General features: G+C 43.4%; 1 protein-coding gene and 1 long non-coding RNA gene across 6 annotated transcripts in view; one reads left to right on the top strand and one right to left on the bottom strand.

The window, feature by feature from the left end:
• The window catches only part of LOC134587360 (uncharacterized), a 748,302-nt gene that overhangs the window by 650,969 nt on the left and 79,322 nt on the right, over positions 1–18,011 (top strand). The gene's annotated exons all lie outside the window — the stretch shown is intronic.
• BCL2L11 (BCL2 like 11) overlaps positions 1–18,011 on the bottom strand; it is a 189,589-nt gene that overhangs the window by 155,663 nt on the left and 15,915 nt on the right. For 4 of the 5 annotated variants that reach the window (XR_010086627.1, XM_063443673.1, XM_063443675.1 and 1 more), the window contains exons 1-2: positions 15,536–15,786; positions 6,846–7,245 (exon numbers count right to left, since the gene is read on the bottom strand). Coding sequence is in view for 4 of the 5 variants with exons in the window: in XM_063443673.1 (XP_063299743.1) it covers positions 6,846–7,230 (385 nt within the window). In the remaining variant the exon portion in view is untranslated. Of the gene's footprint in view, positions 1–6,845; positions 7,246–15,535; positions 15,787–18,011 lie in introns of those variants that run through there. The other variant, XM_063443674.1, reaches the window with a different exon arrangement.

Below are 18,011 nucleotides of genomic sequence, written 5' to 3'. Positions count from 1 at the left end.
CACACTTTATTCCCCAGGACTTTATTCTCCCGTCGGCTCACACAGAACCGGCGCTATCTGAGTGCTGGCTCTGCTCTAAGCCTCCATGGGCCAGCGGGGAGATCAAAGATCTACCTCACCGGCCCCCAGCAGCATGGAGGGAGGCAGGAGAGGACCCGGGGAACTCCAGACAGCAGCTCTGCCAGGTTCCTCTCGCGATATCTTAGCGTTGCCGTGGCAACGCTCAGATCTCGCGAGAGTTAACTCTAGCCCCGCAGGCTAGAGTTAACTCTCCACTGGACCACCAGGGATGGCACATGGCAGCAAGGATCCCCCCTCCCTACATAAGGTACGAAGGGAGGGGGGGATATTTACTAATCTGCCCCCACCTCCACAATCCCTCCAAACATACAGAACACACACACATACATCACCTACAGAAATACAGCACCCTCACACAAACAGCACACTAACAGGACCCTAAAACACACACACCCTCACACCCAAACAGCACCCTCACAAACACACACACCCACAAACACCCTCACCCACATAGCACATTACCAGCACCCTCACACACACACACATCACACTAACAGCACCCTCACACATACACACACATACACACACACAGCAGCACCCTTACACACAGCACACTAACAGCACACACACCGCAGCAATTTTAAAATGTGTGTTCTATTCCATCTCCCTCCCTATACTATCACTACTTAATTGATAACTATATCTCCCATCCTGATCTTCTGTTTTTGTTTTTCTTAAAGCTGGTATGATCATGTCATTTTATGTTCATTCCCCAAGACTGATCCTTCCTATCTTTTTATCCCAAATGTTCTCTCCTTTTAGTTTTTCATCTCTAATTAATTACCTCAATAGCCCCATGTCTCCCCACCCATAATAGTGCGTTTTATTTCTTTTTTTTTTTTTTTCTAACCTCAGACCTTATATTTCAGACTGGGCCCCTTAAAACAGCATTAACACCCAGCACTCCCAAGCAACCAAGTCCTGCAAAATCTTCTGAGCAGAGGTATCATCTCTGGAAGATTGCCCACCCTACACCATCCCACCCCATGGTCAACAACTTACTTATAGATAGTGCACATCAGCTGGTTTCCTTAACACACCAATCAAGTTACCAAACCTCTCCTCACCTGAATTCATTTAAACACACTGCATCCTTACATTGGTTTAATCACTCATTGATACTTGTGTGTGTTTGTATATATGATCTACATATCTATATAATACACATTTTCTCTAATGTTCTCCCTTCTATTTTTCACTTTAACACTAACTTCTCTGATTACTAAAATTTCCCTATCCTTTCACTCACCTGTCCCTGGCAACACAATCATCATTACTTCCACCTTACTCCCCTCCCCTCTCTATTCATCCCATGCACTCTACACATACCTTTCCAGCATATCTCCACCAACTCCTCCCAAATCCTCTACATACATACCCTTCTACAAAACTTTCAAATCCTACTCCCACCTTCACTTCCTTTCTATACTTCTGCTCCTAGCAGCTGGTGATGTATCTCCAAACCCCGGTCCCCTCTCAACAAACACAGCACATACTAACCCAAGGACCCACACTAATCTCATACCCCTCTCATGTTCCTCTAGATCCTCCTTCAATACTGCCCTCTGGAACGCACGCTCTGTTTGCAATAGAACTAAATCCACTGCTGTCCATGACTTCTTTATCTCTCGTTCAATAGATTTACTAGCCTTAACAGAAACCTGGCTCTCCCCCTCTGAGACTGCCACCCCTGCATCTTTGTCCTTCGGTGGTCTCCAACTTACCCACAACCCAAGAAACTCTGAATGTAAAGGTGGTGGTGTTGGGTTTCTCCTCTCCCCTCACTGCTCTTTTAAACCTCTTCCCACCCCCCCTTCCCTCTCTTTCCCGTCATTTGAAATACACTCAATTCGCCTTTTCAAACCCTTCTCCGCTAACATTGCTGTTATTTACCGTCCCCCTGGTTCCCCTCTTCTCTTCCTTGACCACTTTGCTGCCTGGCTACCCTATTTCCTCTCTTCTAACATTCCATCCCTAATTCTCGGGGACTTCAATATTCCTATAAACCCACCCTTGACCTCTGCAGCCACTAAACTACTTTCAATGACTTCCTCCCACGGGCTATCACAGTGGGCAAATTCTCCCACCCATGTAGCTGGCAATACCCTTGACCTAATCTTCACTTATGCATGTACAGTAACTAATATCTGCAACACTCCATATCCACTCTCTGATCACCACCTCTTATCATTTGCTCTTGCGTACCCCCTCACCCAACAACCTCAGCCTAACCCCCCTCAACTCAGGAGGGACCTTAATTCTCTGGATCTCCAACAGTTGTCAGCTGACATTGATTCACAACTGCTGTCCATCCCTTCCCTCTCCTGTCCTTCACTGGCCATCTCCATATATAACTCTACTCTTACATCTGCCTTGAACACTGCAGCGCCACTCCAAACAAGCACCTCAAGGAGGACCCGCCCCCAACCATGGCATACTAAATCAACGCGCTACCTGCAAAGATGCTCCCGTTGTGCTGAACGCTCCTGGAGGAAGTCTCGTACCCTATCAGACTTTCTCCATTATAGATTCATATTGTGTTCATACAGTGCAGCCCTTGCCAAACAGTCCTATTTTTCCTCTCTCATTAGTTCATGTTCCCGCAACCCCAGGCGTCTCTTTGACACCTTACTTCTGATAACTTTGCATGTTACTTCACTGACAAGATTGAACAGCTAAGGAAAGAATTCTCCCCTCCTTGCCTTTCTGTTTCTCAATCACACATAGATCATGCCTTTCCTACCCTTCAGACATTCTCCCCAGCTACTGACCAAGAGGTGGCTGCTCTTCTTTGCTCCTCTCGCCCCACCACTTGCCCGCTCGATCCTGTCCCATCTCACCTTATCAGATCTCTCTCCACTTGTCTCGTGCCTTCTCTAACACACATCTTCAACTGCTCACTCTCTTCTGGCATCGTCCCTGCTGACCTTAAACATGCCACTGTAGTACCTATACTAAAAAAAACATCCCTCGACTCATCCACCCTCTCTAACTACCGTCCCATATCCCTGCTCCCTTTTTCCTCAAAGCTTCTGGAAAGGCTTTTCTTTACCCGTGTGTCTCATTTCCTCAATTCCAACTCTCTCCTTGACCCCCTTCAATCTGGCTTCCGCCCTCTCCACTCTACAGAGACTGCCCTTATCAAAGTCACTAACGACCTAATCGCAGCTAAATCCAAAGGCCACTACTCCATACTAATTCTTCTTGACCTCTCAGCGGCCTTTGACACCGTTGATCATGCTCTCCTTCTTCAAATTCTTCAATCGCTTGGTCTCTGTGACTCTGTCCTCTCGTGGTTTTCCTCTTATCTCTCCCAACGCTCATTCAGTGTCTCCTTTTCTAATGATACCTCCTCCCCTCGCCCTGTCTCGGTTGGAGTCCCCCAAGGCTCCGTCCTTGGTCCCCTTCTATTTTCTCTTTATACTGCCTCTCTTGGCAAACGTATTACCTCTTTTGGATTCCACTACCACCTGTACGCTGATGACACCCAGCTATATCTCTCCTCCCCGGACCTCTCCCCTGCCGTCCTGCAACGTGTCACTGCTTGCCTTTCTTCCATCTCTGACTGGATGTCCTCCCGCTTTCTGAAACTCAATCTCTCAAAAACTGAGCTCCTTGCCTTTCCTCCTCCTAATACTGATCCTCCTCTTTCGCTCTCCCTTCAAGTTTGTGGTACCAACATCAGTCCATCCTTGCAAGCGCGCTGTCTTGGCGTCATACTTGACTCTGGTCTCACCTTTGAGCCTCACATCCAGCATGTTGCCAAATCCTGTAGATTCCATCTTAAAAACATAGCCCGCATCCGCCCCTTTCTTGCACCAGATACTACCAAGGAGCTTGTCCATGCTCTAGTAATTTCCCGCATGGATTACTGTAACCCTCTCCTGATTGGTCTTCCCAAAAGCCGTACTGCACCCCTACAGTCCGTAATGAACGCTGCTGCTAGACTGATTTTCCTCTCTAGTCGTTTCTCTCACACCTCACCCCTCTGCCAGTCCTTACATTGGCTTCCTGTATGCTATAGGAGTCAATTCAAGGTACTAACTCACACCTATAAAGCACTGAACAACTCTAGCCCCTCTTATATCTCCTCACAGATCCATAGATGTCCCTTCTCGGTCTCTCCGCTCTGCCCGTGACCACCTCTTGTCCGTTGTCCGCACTCGTACGGCCAACTCGCGCTTGCAGGACTTCTCGCGGGCGGCTCCCTTCCTATGGAATAGCCTGCCTACCGCCATCAGACTCTCCCCTAGTCTTGCATCTTTTAAGAAGTGCCTTAAAACCCATCTCTTTAGGAAAGCGTATGGCCTCCAAGACTAACCCTTACCTCACATACCTTTCTCTTGCCCTCTCCTAAAGGGCAGTCCACCTGATTTGATTGCAAATTCCTGTCCTAATGTGTTTTACACCCCACCTCCTATAGAATGTAAGCTCGATCGAGCAGGGTCCTCTTCAACCTATTGTTCCTGTAAGTTTATTTGTAATTGTCCTATTCATAGTTAAATCCCTTCTCATAATATTGTAAAGCGCTACGGAATCTGTTGGCGCTATATATATATATATATATATATATATATATATATATATATACACACACACACACACACACACACACACGGCGTGTGTTTGTGCTTTAGGGTGCACACCCTAATGCAATAGGCTGCGCACGCCTATGCACACACACACACACAACAATATCATTTCAAGTTTCTGCTGCAAACCATAGAATCTGCAGCTTCCGCAGTGAGCTCTGTTTAGACTGGGAAGTGGTTCAAACCAATTACAATATTTACCTAATGTATGCCAGCACTGAGCTCGCCATCTATACCTGCACACATGTAGTAGGGTTTAGTTTTTTTAATTAGTTGTTTGAACTGGATTCATTTTAAAGCGGTGCAGGGACATTTGACCAATCCAAGACAAATTAGACTAGATTAGAGATTAAAATCACCAAGGTCAAGAATAACTTCCTAGCCCTCCCAAAACATTAGTGAGGATGTTTTAGTATCGTGAATATTCTATAGCTTCACCATACAGCAACGTGCTCATTTTGCATATATTTTACATAATATTACTGAAAATAGTTGGACTGTGTTTTTTTAGGATCTTCCTACATGAACACGTGTAGCTATGGCAAATTTTCATTAGTTGTTCATATACCAATTAGAGATCATTGACATAGTACAGGTTATCAAAATATGGAACTCCATGTATATTTAACATTAGCATGCCTACAAAACCAGGCTGACAAATGTAAAGGGCAACACGTGAGGATACGGTCTCTAAAGGGCCAGATTTATACTATTACTGGCATTTACGAAGCACCAACAAATTTTGTAGCGCTTTACAATTGGGGGAAAATATAAAATGTAAAGAGGGCTTTGCCCATTAGCGGATTAATAACAAATACAATGTTAATGCCACGATAATGTAATTTCAGTTGTTGAAGACACTCCATATAAATTTCTCAAAATTTAACACTATGGGGGACGCAGGTCCCTAGATTTGCTCAGTGTGCCTGGTCTTGCAGGACCCAAAAATCAAAGAATAAAGCTAAATGAGATGGGACTCGCAGGTCCCAAAAATAACTTACTGCAAGGCTATGTAACTAAGCCAGCTTTCAAACATAAAAATACCCCCTTTCCCCCCAATTCTGATTGCATGATCAATAAAATACTTTAAAGGAACACTACAAGCACCACAACCACTACAGCTCTGTAGTAATTACGGTGCCAGGAGTGACCTGACACCTCCCCATTGTAAATAGTCAAACTGTTTTTGAATGGTCCGACATCTTACCTGGGATCTGCTGGACGCCTCTACCCACTCCCACTACTAAAGCCAGAGAGCCGGAAGTTCCTAAGCAGGAGAGAGTTTCCTGATCGCTCTCAGTCAATGAGCCAAATCATGCTCTACAGGGCTGATCTCAGGAGAGCTAATGGAAGTTCCAGCTTAGTAAATTCCTGCTCTCTGACATTAGCAGTGGAGGCAGGGAGCAGCGCTCAGCATACTCCAATTAAAACTTAAAAAGGAATGTAAGGGTGAGCGGTAGTGGTGATGGTGCATAGAGTGATCCTTTAAGATAGCAATGCAGAAAATACTTCCATTCTTCCTCTTCTCAGTGTCTTAGAACCAGCTAAGAAATTCTCACAGAATCCGCCGTTGGCTGTGCTCTAATTCTACGAGATCTAGTGGACACCTGTGATCACTTAATCATCACGGTAAAAGTATTATTCCTGTAGCAATTTTAACAGACACTGTAAATTCACTGAAACATAATAAACCGTACAGTTCCCATTCACTCTCACAAGTCAAGTGTTATTTATACAGGGTTACTTGTCAACATGTAATTTAAGTTCAAAATAGCTGAAATGGAACAATTACCCAAGACTGATATGCTTTCAGATCAGCTACTCTGGTCTGACACGTGTAATCCATTTTGAATTGTCACTTTGGCAAATATATCTGAAAGGGGGTGGTCAGTGTGTATGGGAGAGTTGACTACTTTTTGAACATGGGAAACCGGGGGGGTTAAAAAGTGTAATTTTTTTTTGGAGGACTTAAACATCTTGTGTGAGACACAAAAAAAGAGACAAAAAAAAAATAACTACTTCCTTATAACTCTAGAATAGAGTTTCGTACATTGTGTATGTAGTAGAAGTTAAATCCTCTCTGAACAGTTACACCAAAAATACAGAGCTTTGTGTGTTGTTCATACATTACCCATTGTTCTGGTAAATAAAAGGTCACCAAATCTTGCTTACCCATTGCTGACAAAAGGTGGTTGACTGCCTGACAAGGCGGACTTGGAGTTTGAGTGGCTTTATCGCAACTCACAGATGCAGGGCTCACTTCAAATGAGAAATAACCGCTGGAGGACTTGGAGACGAGCGATGTTCTTTTCACCAGCATGCAATGCGGGGATCTGTTGGCGAATGAACTGGGACTATATGGCGGTACAGATGTACCCCAAGGAGTGCTGGCAGAGGAGCTTCCCCCCTCATCAGAAAAATTACCTTGAGTAGGGCTGGTGAGGGAGGTTGGGGCCCCTCTTCTAAGTGGGCGATATGGAGGTCTACTGGTCGGCTGTAACTGGTCACTGTCTCCGCTATCACTGCCCGGGCTCAACACTGATGGTTGTTTGGCCATTTGGTCTTCTTATTTCTGCAAGGTAAAGAAAAAAAAAGGGACATGTTCAGACATTGAACCTTTGAAATAACCACAACATGTTAAAAAAAAAAAAAAAAAAACCACAAAAAAAAAAAAAACTGCTGTTTTACCGAATTTGGCTGCAACATCTGCACTGTTGGGCTGTCTAGCAAGCATATGAAGAATTAAAAAAAAACACAACTTCCTGTACCATACTGGCCCAAACCACAATAGGAGGGGTCTATTCGGTTCAGTGTAGAATATAGAGGCCAAAACCAATACAAGAAAAAAAAATAAAAATAAAAACACTCCACACAACTAACACTTCTGAACGGATATTGTGAGCCCAGGACAAATGAATTATTCATGTATGAGAATAAGCAGTCACTGCCATTAAAGAAAAAAAATTTTGCCAGATACAATTTCAAGGGAGAGGGCTAGAATGCTTCAATTAATTCTCTATTAATGCAAAAATACATACAGAAAGCAATTAAGGGAAAAAAAAAAAAGTGAACCAGTGTAATATGACCCAGTAGGAAAAAAAAAAAAAATATGATGTAGTTTGGACAATTGTAGTGAAGTTTATCTTGGACAGCAAAAACCAGTCTGTAGCCCAAACCGCATTAACAAGTAAGGGCTGATTCATTAAAAGAGTCAGCTGTGCAGAGATAGTGCAATATATAGAACAAAATAACTTAATACAGAATAAATAAAAATCTGAGTTTGATTTCCCCACCTACCGACGTCCTGACAAAAAGGTCAGAGTGTTGGAAGTCTGTTGATTAGAGGAACACTCCAAGCACCATAACTACTAATGTGTGCTGCAGTGTTTATGGTGGCAGGAGTGCCCTGGCACCCCCAATGCAAGTGTCCAAACCGTTTAGGAACGGTTTGACTTTTTACCTGGAGTCTGCTCCCTACCTCAACTAGAAACAATGGAAAGGTAAAAGCTTCTAGCGATCTGTCAAATGTAGTAGAGACAGGTAGCCATTTCTGTTGCACCCCATGTAAGAAGGCAAACTATTTTAAAATGATTTGACTATTTACAATGGGGGATGAGCAATCAGAGCATTAGAACCATTACAGCAAGTTGCAGTGCTTGTGGTATAAGCAGTGTTTCTTTAACAAAAACTGCAACAACGTGTAGAAGGGAAACAAGAACCGACATCTTAAGCACACTGTCTAGGTCCCAGGCTGATGTCCGACTTCTGTGTTTTATTTATAAGTAATTTACACAGAGGAGAAAAAAAAATAAAAAAATCTGCAATTAAGCAAGTTCCTACCCTAAGGCTGCATCTGTAAATCTTTTCACGGTTTCCATAAATAGAGCCGTGTGTGAGCATAATACAGCAGAGTGCATAGAGGTTTAAGGTGCTCAGCACTCCGTTATAAAACAATGGAACTGCAGTTCCAGGTAGCAAGCTGCGAATCCTGTGGGTTTATTGCCAACACCGCAAAATATATAAATATATATATATATATATATATATATATATATATATATATATATATATTTTATTATTATTATTATTATTATTTTATATATAGAGGTGTCCTTATCTTAAACACATTATCAAAGTCCTCTTAAAAGGGACACTAACCTTGAAAGGCCCCTCATTTAAATCTTGCTACCCAATTTGTGTGGCATTCGAAGAGGAGATGTCATCATTTATTGAGGTGTTTCCTACGATAAGGTGTGCAGCTGAGGCACGTGTGGGGGGGAAAAAAAAAAAATCTCCAAAATCCTTCAGCATATTGGCACATTATCTGTCCATTACAATCCACATGTTTAACAGCGTAGTTGCATCATATAGGTTTATTGAAGACAGGAACACACAAAATAATAAAAAATGAATACAAAAAAGAAACTTGTCAAATCCCAGGCACTGGGTTCCTATGGCGACCATGAAATTTGTACTAACAATCTGGGATTTGTGAGCCCGTTCAGCCCAAGGTGACCGTCTACCAAAGAATGGAGAAGGGCAGTCGGCTTATGGAGGCTGCAAGGGTTGCGTCAATCGAGGGAGCTGTAATCTCCCTGCTCTGCTCCCTCCAGTGATGCCGGAAGCCATATTATCACATTAGTCCGGCCCCACATCACTAAACAGCACTCTAGGGAGCAGAGCAGGGGGAGATTGCAGCAGCCATACGAAAAGCTGATCCACTCAAGCTCTCCAAAAGGTACGGAGGCTGGATGGATTTAGATTTAAAAAAAAAAAAAAAAAAAGTAAAAGTAATTTATGAGTAAGTGTTGCAGTATCAGTGTAAGTTTCTGTGTGTTTGTCAGTGAGTGTGTATCAAATCAGTAAGTGTGTATGTTTAGGCGACCTGCCCCCTCCAATCACATGGGAATGGTGTTTTTTTCTCACCTTTTTTTTCCCCTGCCGTACTGGTGACAGTTGCTGGCATCAATCAATCTTGATGATCTCAGCCAATCCAATGCTTCCTCATATTAAAGCATTGGCGCACGCGTGGCAAAACCCAACACTGTGCCAATCAACTTCTCATAGAGACGCACTGAATCAATGCATCCCTACGAAGAGCATTAACGTAGTTGCTACACACTGTGCAACACTGACCTAGGAAGCACCTCTAGCACCACTGCCTTTTGTCTGAAAAGTCAGTGTTTACATTGAAAAGCATGCAGGGACATGAGAGGTTCTGGTGACTAGAGTGTCCCTTTAAGAATTGTATTTTTGACTTTGAAAAACCCGGCTCCTAACTTTTTTAGCTCGCTCCTAGATCCCAATACAAATTTTCAAGCCCTGTTCTAGGCCCAAAAAATGTTTTTTTTGTGTACCTTTCTTCAATTCTACTATTACAATTTGGAGGCTGCAGTTCTCTACCTTGGTTTACCAAGCATTGCGGTAATTCCAATTTCCCCATTTACATTTCTTTCTTGTATCCATGATGCCCAAATCTTGCATGATTCCACTCTGGTGCATGCCACGCAATATTAGATAGCAGAAGATCGGCTCTGTATGCCAGACTGGGGTTTGACACAGTCTTAGATTTTATTTATTTTTTAATTCTTTTTCAAGATGCTTTGTTTTAATACAAGGTTGGACACATAAAAAAGTGGAAAAACACGTCGTTTCAGTTACATGTATAACACTGAGTATAGCATTACTCTAAGAACTGGTGCGATAAAAAAAAAAAAAATGAACAGCATCAATTTTTTTTATGGTACATGCTTAAACTTTGTTTGGGGACTGCTAGGGAGAGGTCGCTCTATAGTGAGCTTCTGCTTATGTTTTGCTCTGATTGCGGTCCCTGTGTGCGTTGTTTACGACCTATGCCCTGAGGTGCTACATGTTTAGGGATGCGGGTTGCAGGCACTTGTCATGTGTAAAATATGTAATGTCATGCTGGTTGCAGGTTGAAGAGGTGGTTGCTTATCATGAGTAACGTGAGCATATGCGCTCTTGATAATGTGGTGTTGAAGTAAAGGGATATGTAACCACGCTGTGGCCCCTGACCCAAGGGGGCAGTGGGGTGGGGGAGGAAAGATACGCCATTTGGCGTTAGTGGATATGCTTGTCAGCCTAAACTGACCTTGCTTGTGCTGGGCTCGGGCACGTGAGGGCACTGTGTAGTGTTGCCATATTTGAGCGAGAGGGTAAAATACCCTCTACACAGTTAAATCTACTATGAACACAAACTGAAATAAAACAAAATTAGATAAAAATGGGTTGCAAAGGTAGTCCTCGGGAGTTAGCACCCTGCAGTCACGGTGTTTCTGGCCGTGGGTTCCTCTCTCTCTGGGTGAATGGTGTGATGGACGCTGGGTCCCATGAGGTCGCCTGGTGTTCGGAGGTTGAAGGTGCGGTCGGGTGCAGCAGACCCAGTGTACTCAAAAAAGTCTGTGCAGCTCCCAAACTCGGTAGCATGTGTAGTCCCGTTCTGAGTCACTGTTAAGGAGCCGTTCGCTCCCCAGCGGTAAGCCAGACCTGCGTTTCTCAGCTGGGATGTGACAGGCCCATATCTTTTACAGATCTGGAGGGTGGCCCTTGTAAGGTCCTGGTAGAATGTGAGGCTTGAGTTCTCGAATGTGAGCGGTGCCTTATCTTTGATTGCCGCCATAATTTGGAGCTTATCAGGTAGCGTGACGCATCTGAGAAGGACGTCTCGTGCCAAAGTCATTGTGCGTTGAGTAGGGCTTGGAAGACGGTATACACGGTCTATGTTTATTCGTTTGGCCACAGCGTGAGGCATGACTGTTGTCACCAGTCTTCTAACGTAGTGTGGCAGTTCTGCCGCCGTGACCGCTGAGGGGATGCCCCTGATCTTGATATGTGTACGCCTCTGGCGGTCTTCCAGGGTTGCAAGCCTGAGTGACAGGGTCTGGGTTTGGGCTTGAAGCTCTTGTATGGAGGTATCCACGGTGGTTAAGTGGGTTTGCACGGTTATTATGTCCTCCTCTGAGGTTCGCACTCTCTCAGTGACTGCCTGCATCTGCTTTTTAAGTAGTGCGGAGTCCGCCGCCAGTAACTTGTGGATTTCTGCCAGAAGAAGTTTTAAATCCCTCTTTGTGGTGGGTGCTGAGTCATCTGGCTGCTCAGCTTGAGGGGTTTGTGGGGATTGTGAGCTTCCAGGTTTGTCATGGCCTGCTGCTGTGCCCATGTCCCTAACTTGCGTGTTTTCCGCGGTAGTGGGTCTGAGTTGGGCGGGCCTCTGTAACATAGCCCCCTATACCCTGACCTTCCGTCTGGTTTTGGGGCTTTTAAGAGCGCCTACCTCTCCCTGGCATTGGTGCTGGTGAGGCTGGCGGTGTCTGGGATTGCAGGCTGTCTGCTCCACTCGCGGTAAAGCTTCCCAGTATTCCTTCCAGTCTGTGGAGTGCTCGGTAGGCCTCAGACCTGTGCTTCCTCCTCGCTGTTTTTGGTGCCTGGAAAAAAGGCAACAGTCGGTTCCTCTTGCCCTGCTGGATCCGGTTCGGTGAGTGCTGTGGCTGGATTGTGTTTAGTATTGCCGATATCGACAGGATTAGGTTTGCAAGCTGAGGAGCTTCTAGAAATGGCGTCTGATCAGGTGCGTGGTTAAGCTCCGCCCCCGACAGTCTTAGATTTGATGAAATTTTAACGAATTAAAGAATGAATCTGCAAAACCCGGCTATTAAGTAATGCATAAATCTCTTTAACTAGAGAAGTTTTGAAAAGCTGGAAGAGGATACATCTTCAAACAGCAGTTACTGAAAATAAAAATCTGTTGTACATGATCCAAAAGGACATAATTAAAAAGCCAAAAAATTTAATTCGCAACAAGAAATTATTTGTTTGCCTGTGAAAAGGGACTGCACCTTTCTGTAACACAAGCTATGCGGTGGACGGAACGGCTTACCCGAAACACTCTGTGTACTATTGTGAATGCATTTTTAGTCATCTAAAAGCCACTGAAAGCTTTTTATAAATCATCTCATTAGTAGTGAAAGTTCTAGAGGGATTCTCGATGTTCCAGATAAGATCTGGACCTCAAGTTGTGTCGAGCTTTCCCCGACAAAAGCATTCTAAAGCTCTCACGTCTAACGAAATTCATCAACTGCTATATCATGCTTTTGTAGGACTCTAGACACAAGTATAAAATGGACATTAGAGAAAATAATGTATATATGAGATGAGCCCAATCAAAACGTGTAAAAGTATTTAAGAAACAAAAGGTGGGGGTGGAGGGGGGAGACAAAAATCAGGAGGACATCAGATAATCCATCCACCTGAACTGTTCTCAATCTAGTACAGTTTAGATCTTTTTTACACTCCAATTCCCAGAATAGTCTAAATTTGTTGATTAATCTCATGACATAAAAAATATATTCTTTTAATAGAAATAACTAAACTAACGCTTTACTAAACGTACAATAACCATGAAGTCATTTAAGGTAACAAACAAAACGTTAAAAAAAACAAAAACAAAACAGGTTTGACAATAGGCAGCCCACAGCCACCCACACAAGAAATAAAATCACAATCAGCTCGTAATCTACATTGTCTCATCACCATGCGTTAGGGTTAGGTATTGGAGGGTTAGGTATAAGTTGGGTGTACATTATTTTTTCACATAAACCCATCCACTATGTGATAGTGGTTTTCTGTGACGGCGTTTTATATACCGGTATATTTTTTTCCTTTTTAGTAAGTTTCTCTATAAAAAAAAAAAATACAATCAGCAGTTGTTGGGTTTTTACTTAGATTCAATGGCCTAACTAGTAATTAGCAAACTTACAATTTAACTATGTGAATATACAAAAAAAATAAATAAATAACTTCCAATAATAGACTAACTTTTGGGCAGTCAACGGTTTTGTTTGTGTGTAAAAAATAATACATACACATTAGCCCCTAGAGAAAAGTTGTGGGTGTTGTGCTTGGAAGGTTTTCGTCTCCTCACATAACTAAGTTTTGGATTAAGTGATCAAGTTAATGTCTTTTAAAGAGGTGCATCAGCTGTCGTGAAATACTAGCAGGTTCATTTTCCAGGTCATAACAGGAGAGAGGGCTGATCAGTGGTGCTGAAAAGTGAACAGCGTCTGCGGTAGTTTTAGTGACTGCACTGATTTTCTGCTGTATCTGTATCTGGCAGGACTCCTTATCCCAGCCCTATTGTTCTCTCTTTAAAGTGCTGAGCGAAGCAAGTCTGACAGAGGCTTGGCAAGGGTAACCGAGTTGTAGTAAGTGCGTCACAATAGGTTTATAGTAGAGTGAAAAAGCTTCCCTATGGGGAGGGAAAAGGAACAGTTTACCCTTTCACTGCTGTATAGATTTACAGAGGGCACTACTACAAACATGGGGTTAACAGCTGTAGACACGCTGTGCAGACTGTGCCAACACTGAATAATAAAAGCTAGTCTTGTGCCAGGATCATTTTTTTAATTAAGGAAAGTTTGACAAAAAGTTGGCTGAGCAACAGAATTGCAAACAGCACATAACACTTGTGGAAAAAAAAAAGTAAATAAAATGAACCACTCATCTCAAATCCAGTTTATGTAACCCCATCAGGACCAGGTTCAGGGAAAGGTTTGTTGCTATGAGAGCCCTGTTAAGTGTTAAGGCAATATGTAATCTATAGCAAATGTTATGTATATAATTAGAAATTGTACTAGTAGTGCTCAATGTTCAAACAAAGCTTTATGTAACTTTGGCACTCCAAATCTTGATGAACTACATCTCCCTTGATGCAAAGCGTCTAAAGACTTACTAAAAAGACCATGAGATATAATTTGGCAAACCAACTTTTTTTTCACTAATAAATTACAAAAAAAATGCACCAGATTCTACTGATCCTGCGATCATAAATGTGGTTTATATAATAAAAATTAAAGTGACACTGAAATCATTTAGCAGAGTGATACATATTCTAAGCCACTTATAAAATATAGTCCTTATTAGCAGTACATGGAAAATATTCTTTATCCAGGTAATCTCAAAATTATATTTTTAGAGCTGAAAATAATGGCAACAAGTTTTACACTGTAGCTAAGAGGACTGTACTAAACCAGGGTTAAACTGTGTTTTTGTTGCTGCTTCATGTAGATCATGGCTTTTGTTGGCTTGAAACTTCATAACATCAAGCTGTCATTTGTAGTGTATGAAACAGCAAGGATGAAGAAGCTTTTTTTAACAAGAAGCATAAAGAGTCCCTCTACTGTTACAGCCGGGCTGTCTGCAAACAAGGAGATTCCTTCACTTCCATAGAGCCCTAGCAGACATCTTAACCTCATCCACTCTGTGTCCTGCATTAGCCTCTCACCCCAGGGAACACAGTAATGGCATTTACTGACCATAGCCCCCGCCTGCCTGCTTCTAATACCAGGGGCAATCAATATTTAAAGACTGGAGAGTCTTCAGGAATATTAAAAAGTATCAATTCACCACTGACTGAGCAGGAAATTCTATATTATTCTGGCGACCTGGGATTATCATCCATGTACTTCCAGGGACAAGGATGCTAGTCTTCTATATGGCTGATGGGCATTATAGTCTATAGTGCTGTGCTTTCTCTGGACTGCATTTCCCATAATCCTCAGATACATCCTGGATAAAAGAAGGAGCTGGATACCCGTGTTTAGCCTTTAGTAGTATAGAGCAGGAGTGGCCATAGAGGGGGATCCCCCATCTGGTACAGAACTACAACTCCCACGATGCTTTGCCAGTTTGATGGATGGCAGAGCAGCCTGGGAGTTGTAGTTCTTCCATTTAGTGTGTGAGAAGTTCCTATTTGGCCAGCTCGGATTGCAGCCAGCCCGGAGCTGACACCACGCACAGCCATAACAACAACAACAACAACAACAACAGACACCGGCAGCACTTACAGTCACAGGTCGGGATTCATGGTCTCCCCCTCCCCAGCATTGAACAGGGCTGCAGACAGTGAGCTCCGCCGACACACAACTCCGGGAACCAGAAAATAACAACAATAATAATAATATCAACAATATCAATAATAAGAATAATAACTCCTCCCAGGCCGGGAGCCGGAGCGCTGCCTTCCACCTGGAGCTCCGAGTGCACAATGCCGCTCACCGACACGGGCAGCGCAGCAAGCCGAGCTGACGTCACAGGACCGCCCCCTAAACTACTTCCTATTGGTCGCCGGCGAGGGTGATCGGGGACAGGAAGGGCCAATCCGAAGCAGTAGCGGGCGGGAAATCCCCCTTTTTTTTCTTCCACATATGACACGCCCCGTTTCATGTGGCAGCTAGAGTCTGCTGGCCCCGCCCCCCCGGGTACTTTACGAGACGCGCGAGGCAGGATTGTTTACAAAGATTGTGTTTTGTTTTGTCGTGTTCTCGTGCCGCGCTCTGCTCCGCCCCCCCCACCCGGCTCGCGGCGTAAGTGAGGCTCGCGCCTGTTCTTCGTGCGGCGGGTAGGGTGGGGGCGGTGTCACGTGCTGTGAAGGGGGGGGATGGAAGTAAATAATATATAGCGGTAGTTTATCGCCGCTGGGGTCGGTTGTTTACAGACAGTCCTGTTATATGGAGCCCAGAGTGGGGGGCAGTACAGGACCGCCTGTCACTGGCTGCAATACCAACATTGCCCACTAGGGGCGCCCGGACACAGTCTGATATACACACTGTGTATTGATGGGTGGCAGTGACTGAGAAATGCATCATGGGAGTTGCCCTCCTACTGATGGCTGGTGCTGGTATCCAGCCTTTATAGACTCGCTGAGCATCATGGGAAATGTCACTTATCCAACAGTGCTGAGGGAGAGAGACCAATACAGTTACCATAATAAGAGTGACCATAATAAGTGATTAGGGTTACACATGGGGAAATGGGAGCTAGGATTAGATATTAGGGGAGCTAGGATTAGATATTACAGGAGCTAGGATTAGATATTATTGGGGAGCTAGGATTAGATATTATTGGGGAGCTAGAATTAGATATTAGGGGAGCTAGAATTAGATATTAGGGGAGCTAGGATTAGAGATCATTGGAGCTAAGATTCGATATTAGGGGAGCTAGGATTAGAGATCATTGGAGCTAAGATTCGATATTAGGGGAGCTAGGATTAGAGATCGTTGGAGCTAAGATTCGATATTAGGGGAGCTAGGATTAGGTATTAGTGTTACGCTAGGAATTATTGGAGCTAGGGTTAGATATTATGGGTTACACTAGGGGTTATGGAAGCTAGGATTAGATATTAAGTTACACTATGGATTATGGGAGCTAGGATTAGATATTGGGTTACACTATGGATTATGGTAGCTAGGATTAGATATTGGGGTTATGGAACTAGGGTTAGGTATTAGGGTTATGCTAGGGGTTATAGGAGCTAGGATTAGCTATTATGGGAGTTAGGATTAGATATTAGGGTTACGATAAGGGTTATGAAAGCTAGGATTAGCTATTATGGGAGTTAGGATTAGATATTAGGGTTACACTAGGGGTTATAGGAGCTAGGAATAGCTATTATGGGAATAAGAATTAGATATTGGGGTTACGCTAAGGGTTATGGAAGCTAGGATTAGATATTATGGGAGCTAGAATTAGATATTAGGGGAGCTAGGATTAGAGATCGTTGGAGCTAAGATTCGATATTAGGGGAGCTAGGATTAGAGATCGTTGGAGCTAAGATTCGATATTAGGGGAGCTAGGATTAGAGATCGTTGGAGCTAAGATTCGATATTAGGGGAGCTAGGATTAGAGATCGTTGGAGCTAAGATTCGATATTAGGGGAGCTAGGATTAGGTATTAGTGTTACGTTAGGAATTATTGGAGCTAGGGTTAGATATTATGGGTTACACTAGGGGTTATGGAAGCTAGGATTAGATATTAAGTTACACTATGGATTATGGGAGCTAGGATTAGATATTGGGTTACACTATGGATTATGGTAGCTAGGATTAGATATTGGGGTTATGGAACTAGGGTTAGGTATTAGGGTTATGCTAGGGGTTATAGGAGCTAGGATTAGCTATTAGGGTTACGATAAGGGTTATGAAAGCTAGGATTAGCTATTATGGGAGTTAGGATTAGATATTAGGGTTACACTAGGGGTTATAGGAGCTAGGAATAGCTATTATGGGAATAAGAATTAGATATTGGGGTTACGCTAAGGGTTATGGAAGCTAGGATTAGATATTATGGGAGCTAGAATTAGATATTAGGGTTACGCTAGGGGTTATGGGAGCTAGGATTAGGGTTACGCTAGGTGTTATGGGAACTAGGATTTGATATTAGGGTTACACATGGGGTTATGGGAGCTAGGATGACATTAAGGTTCGGTATAAATTATGGGGAGATTGGATTAGATTATTGTCTAAGGGTTTTGCCAATTTGGAT

This window comes from Pelobates fuscus, chromosome 2, assembly GCF_036172605.1.
Source record: "Pelobates fuscus isolate aPelFus1 chromosome 2, aPelFus1.pri, whole genome shotgun sequence".
NCBI lineage: Eukaryota > Metazoa > Chordata > Amphibia > Anura > Pelobatidae > Pelobates > Pelobates fuscus.
This window is presented reverse-complemented; position numbering and strand designations above follow the sequence as displayed.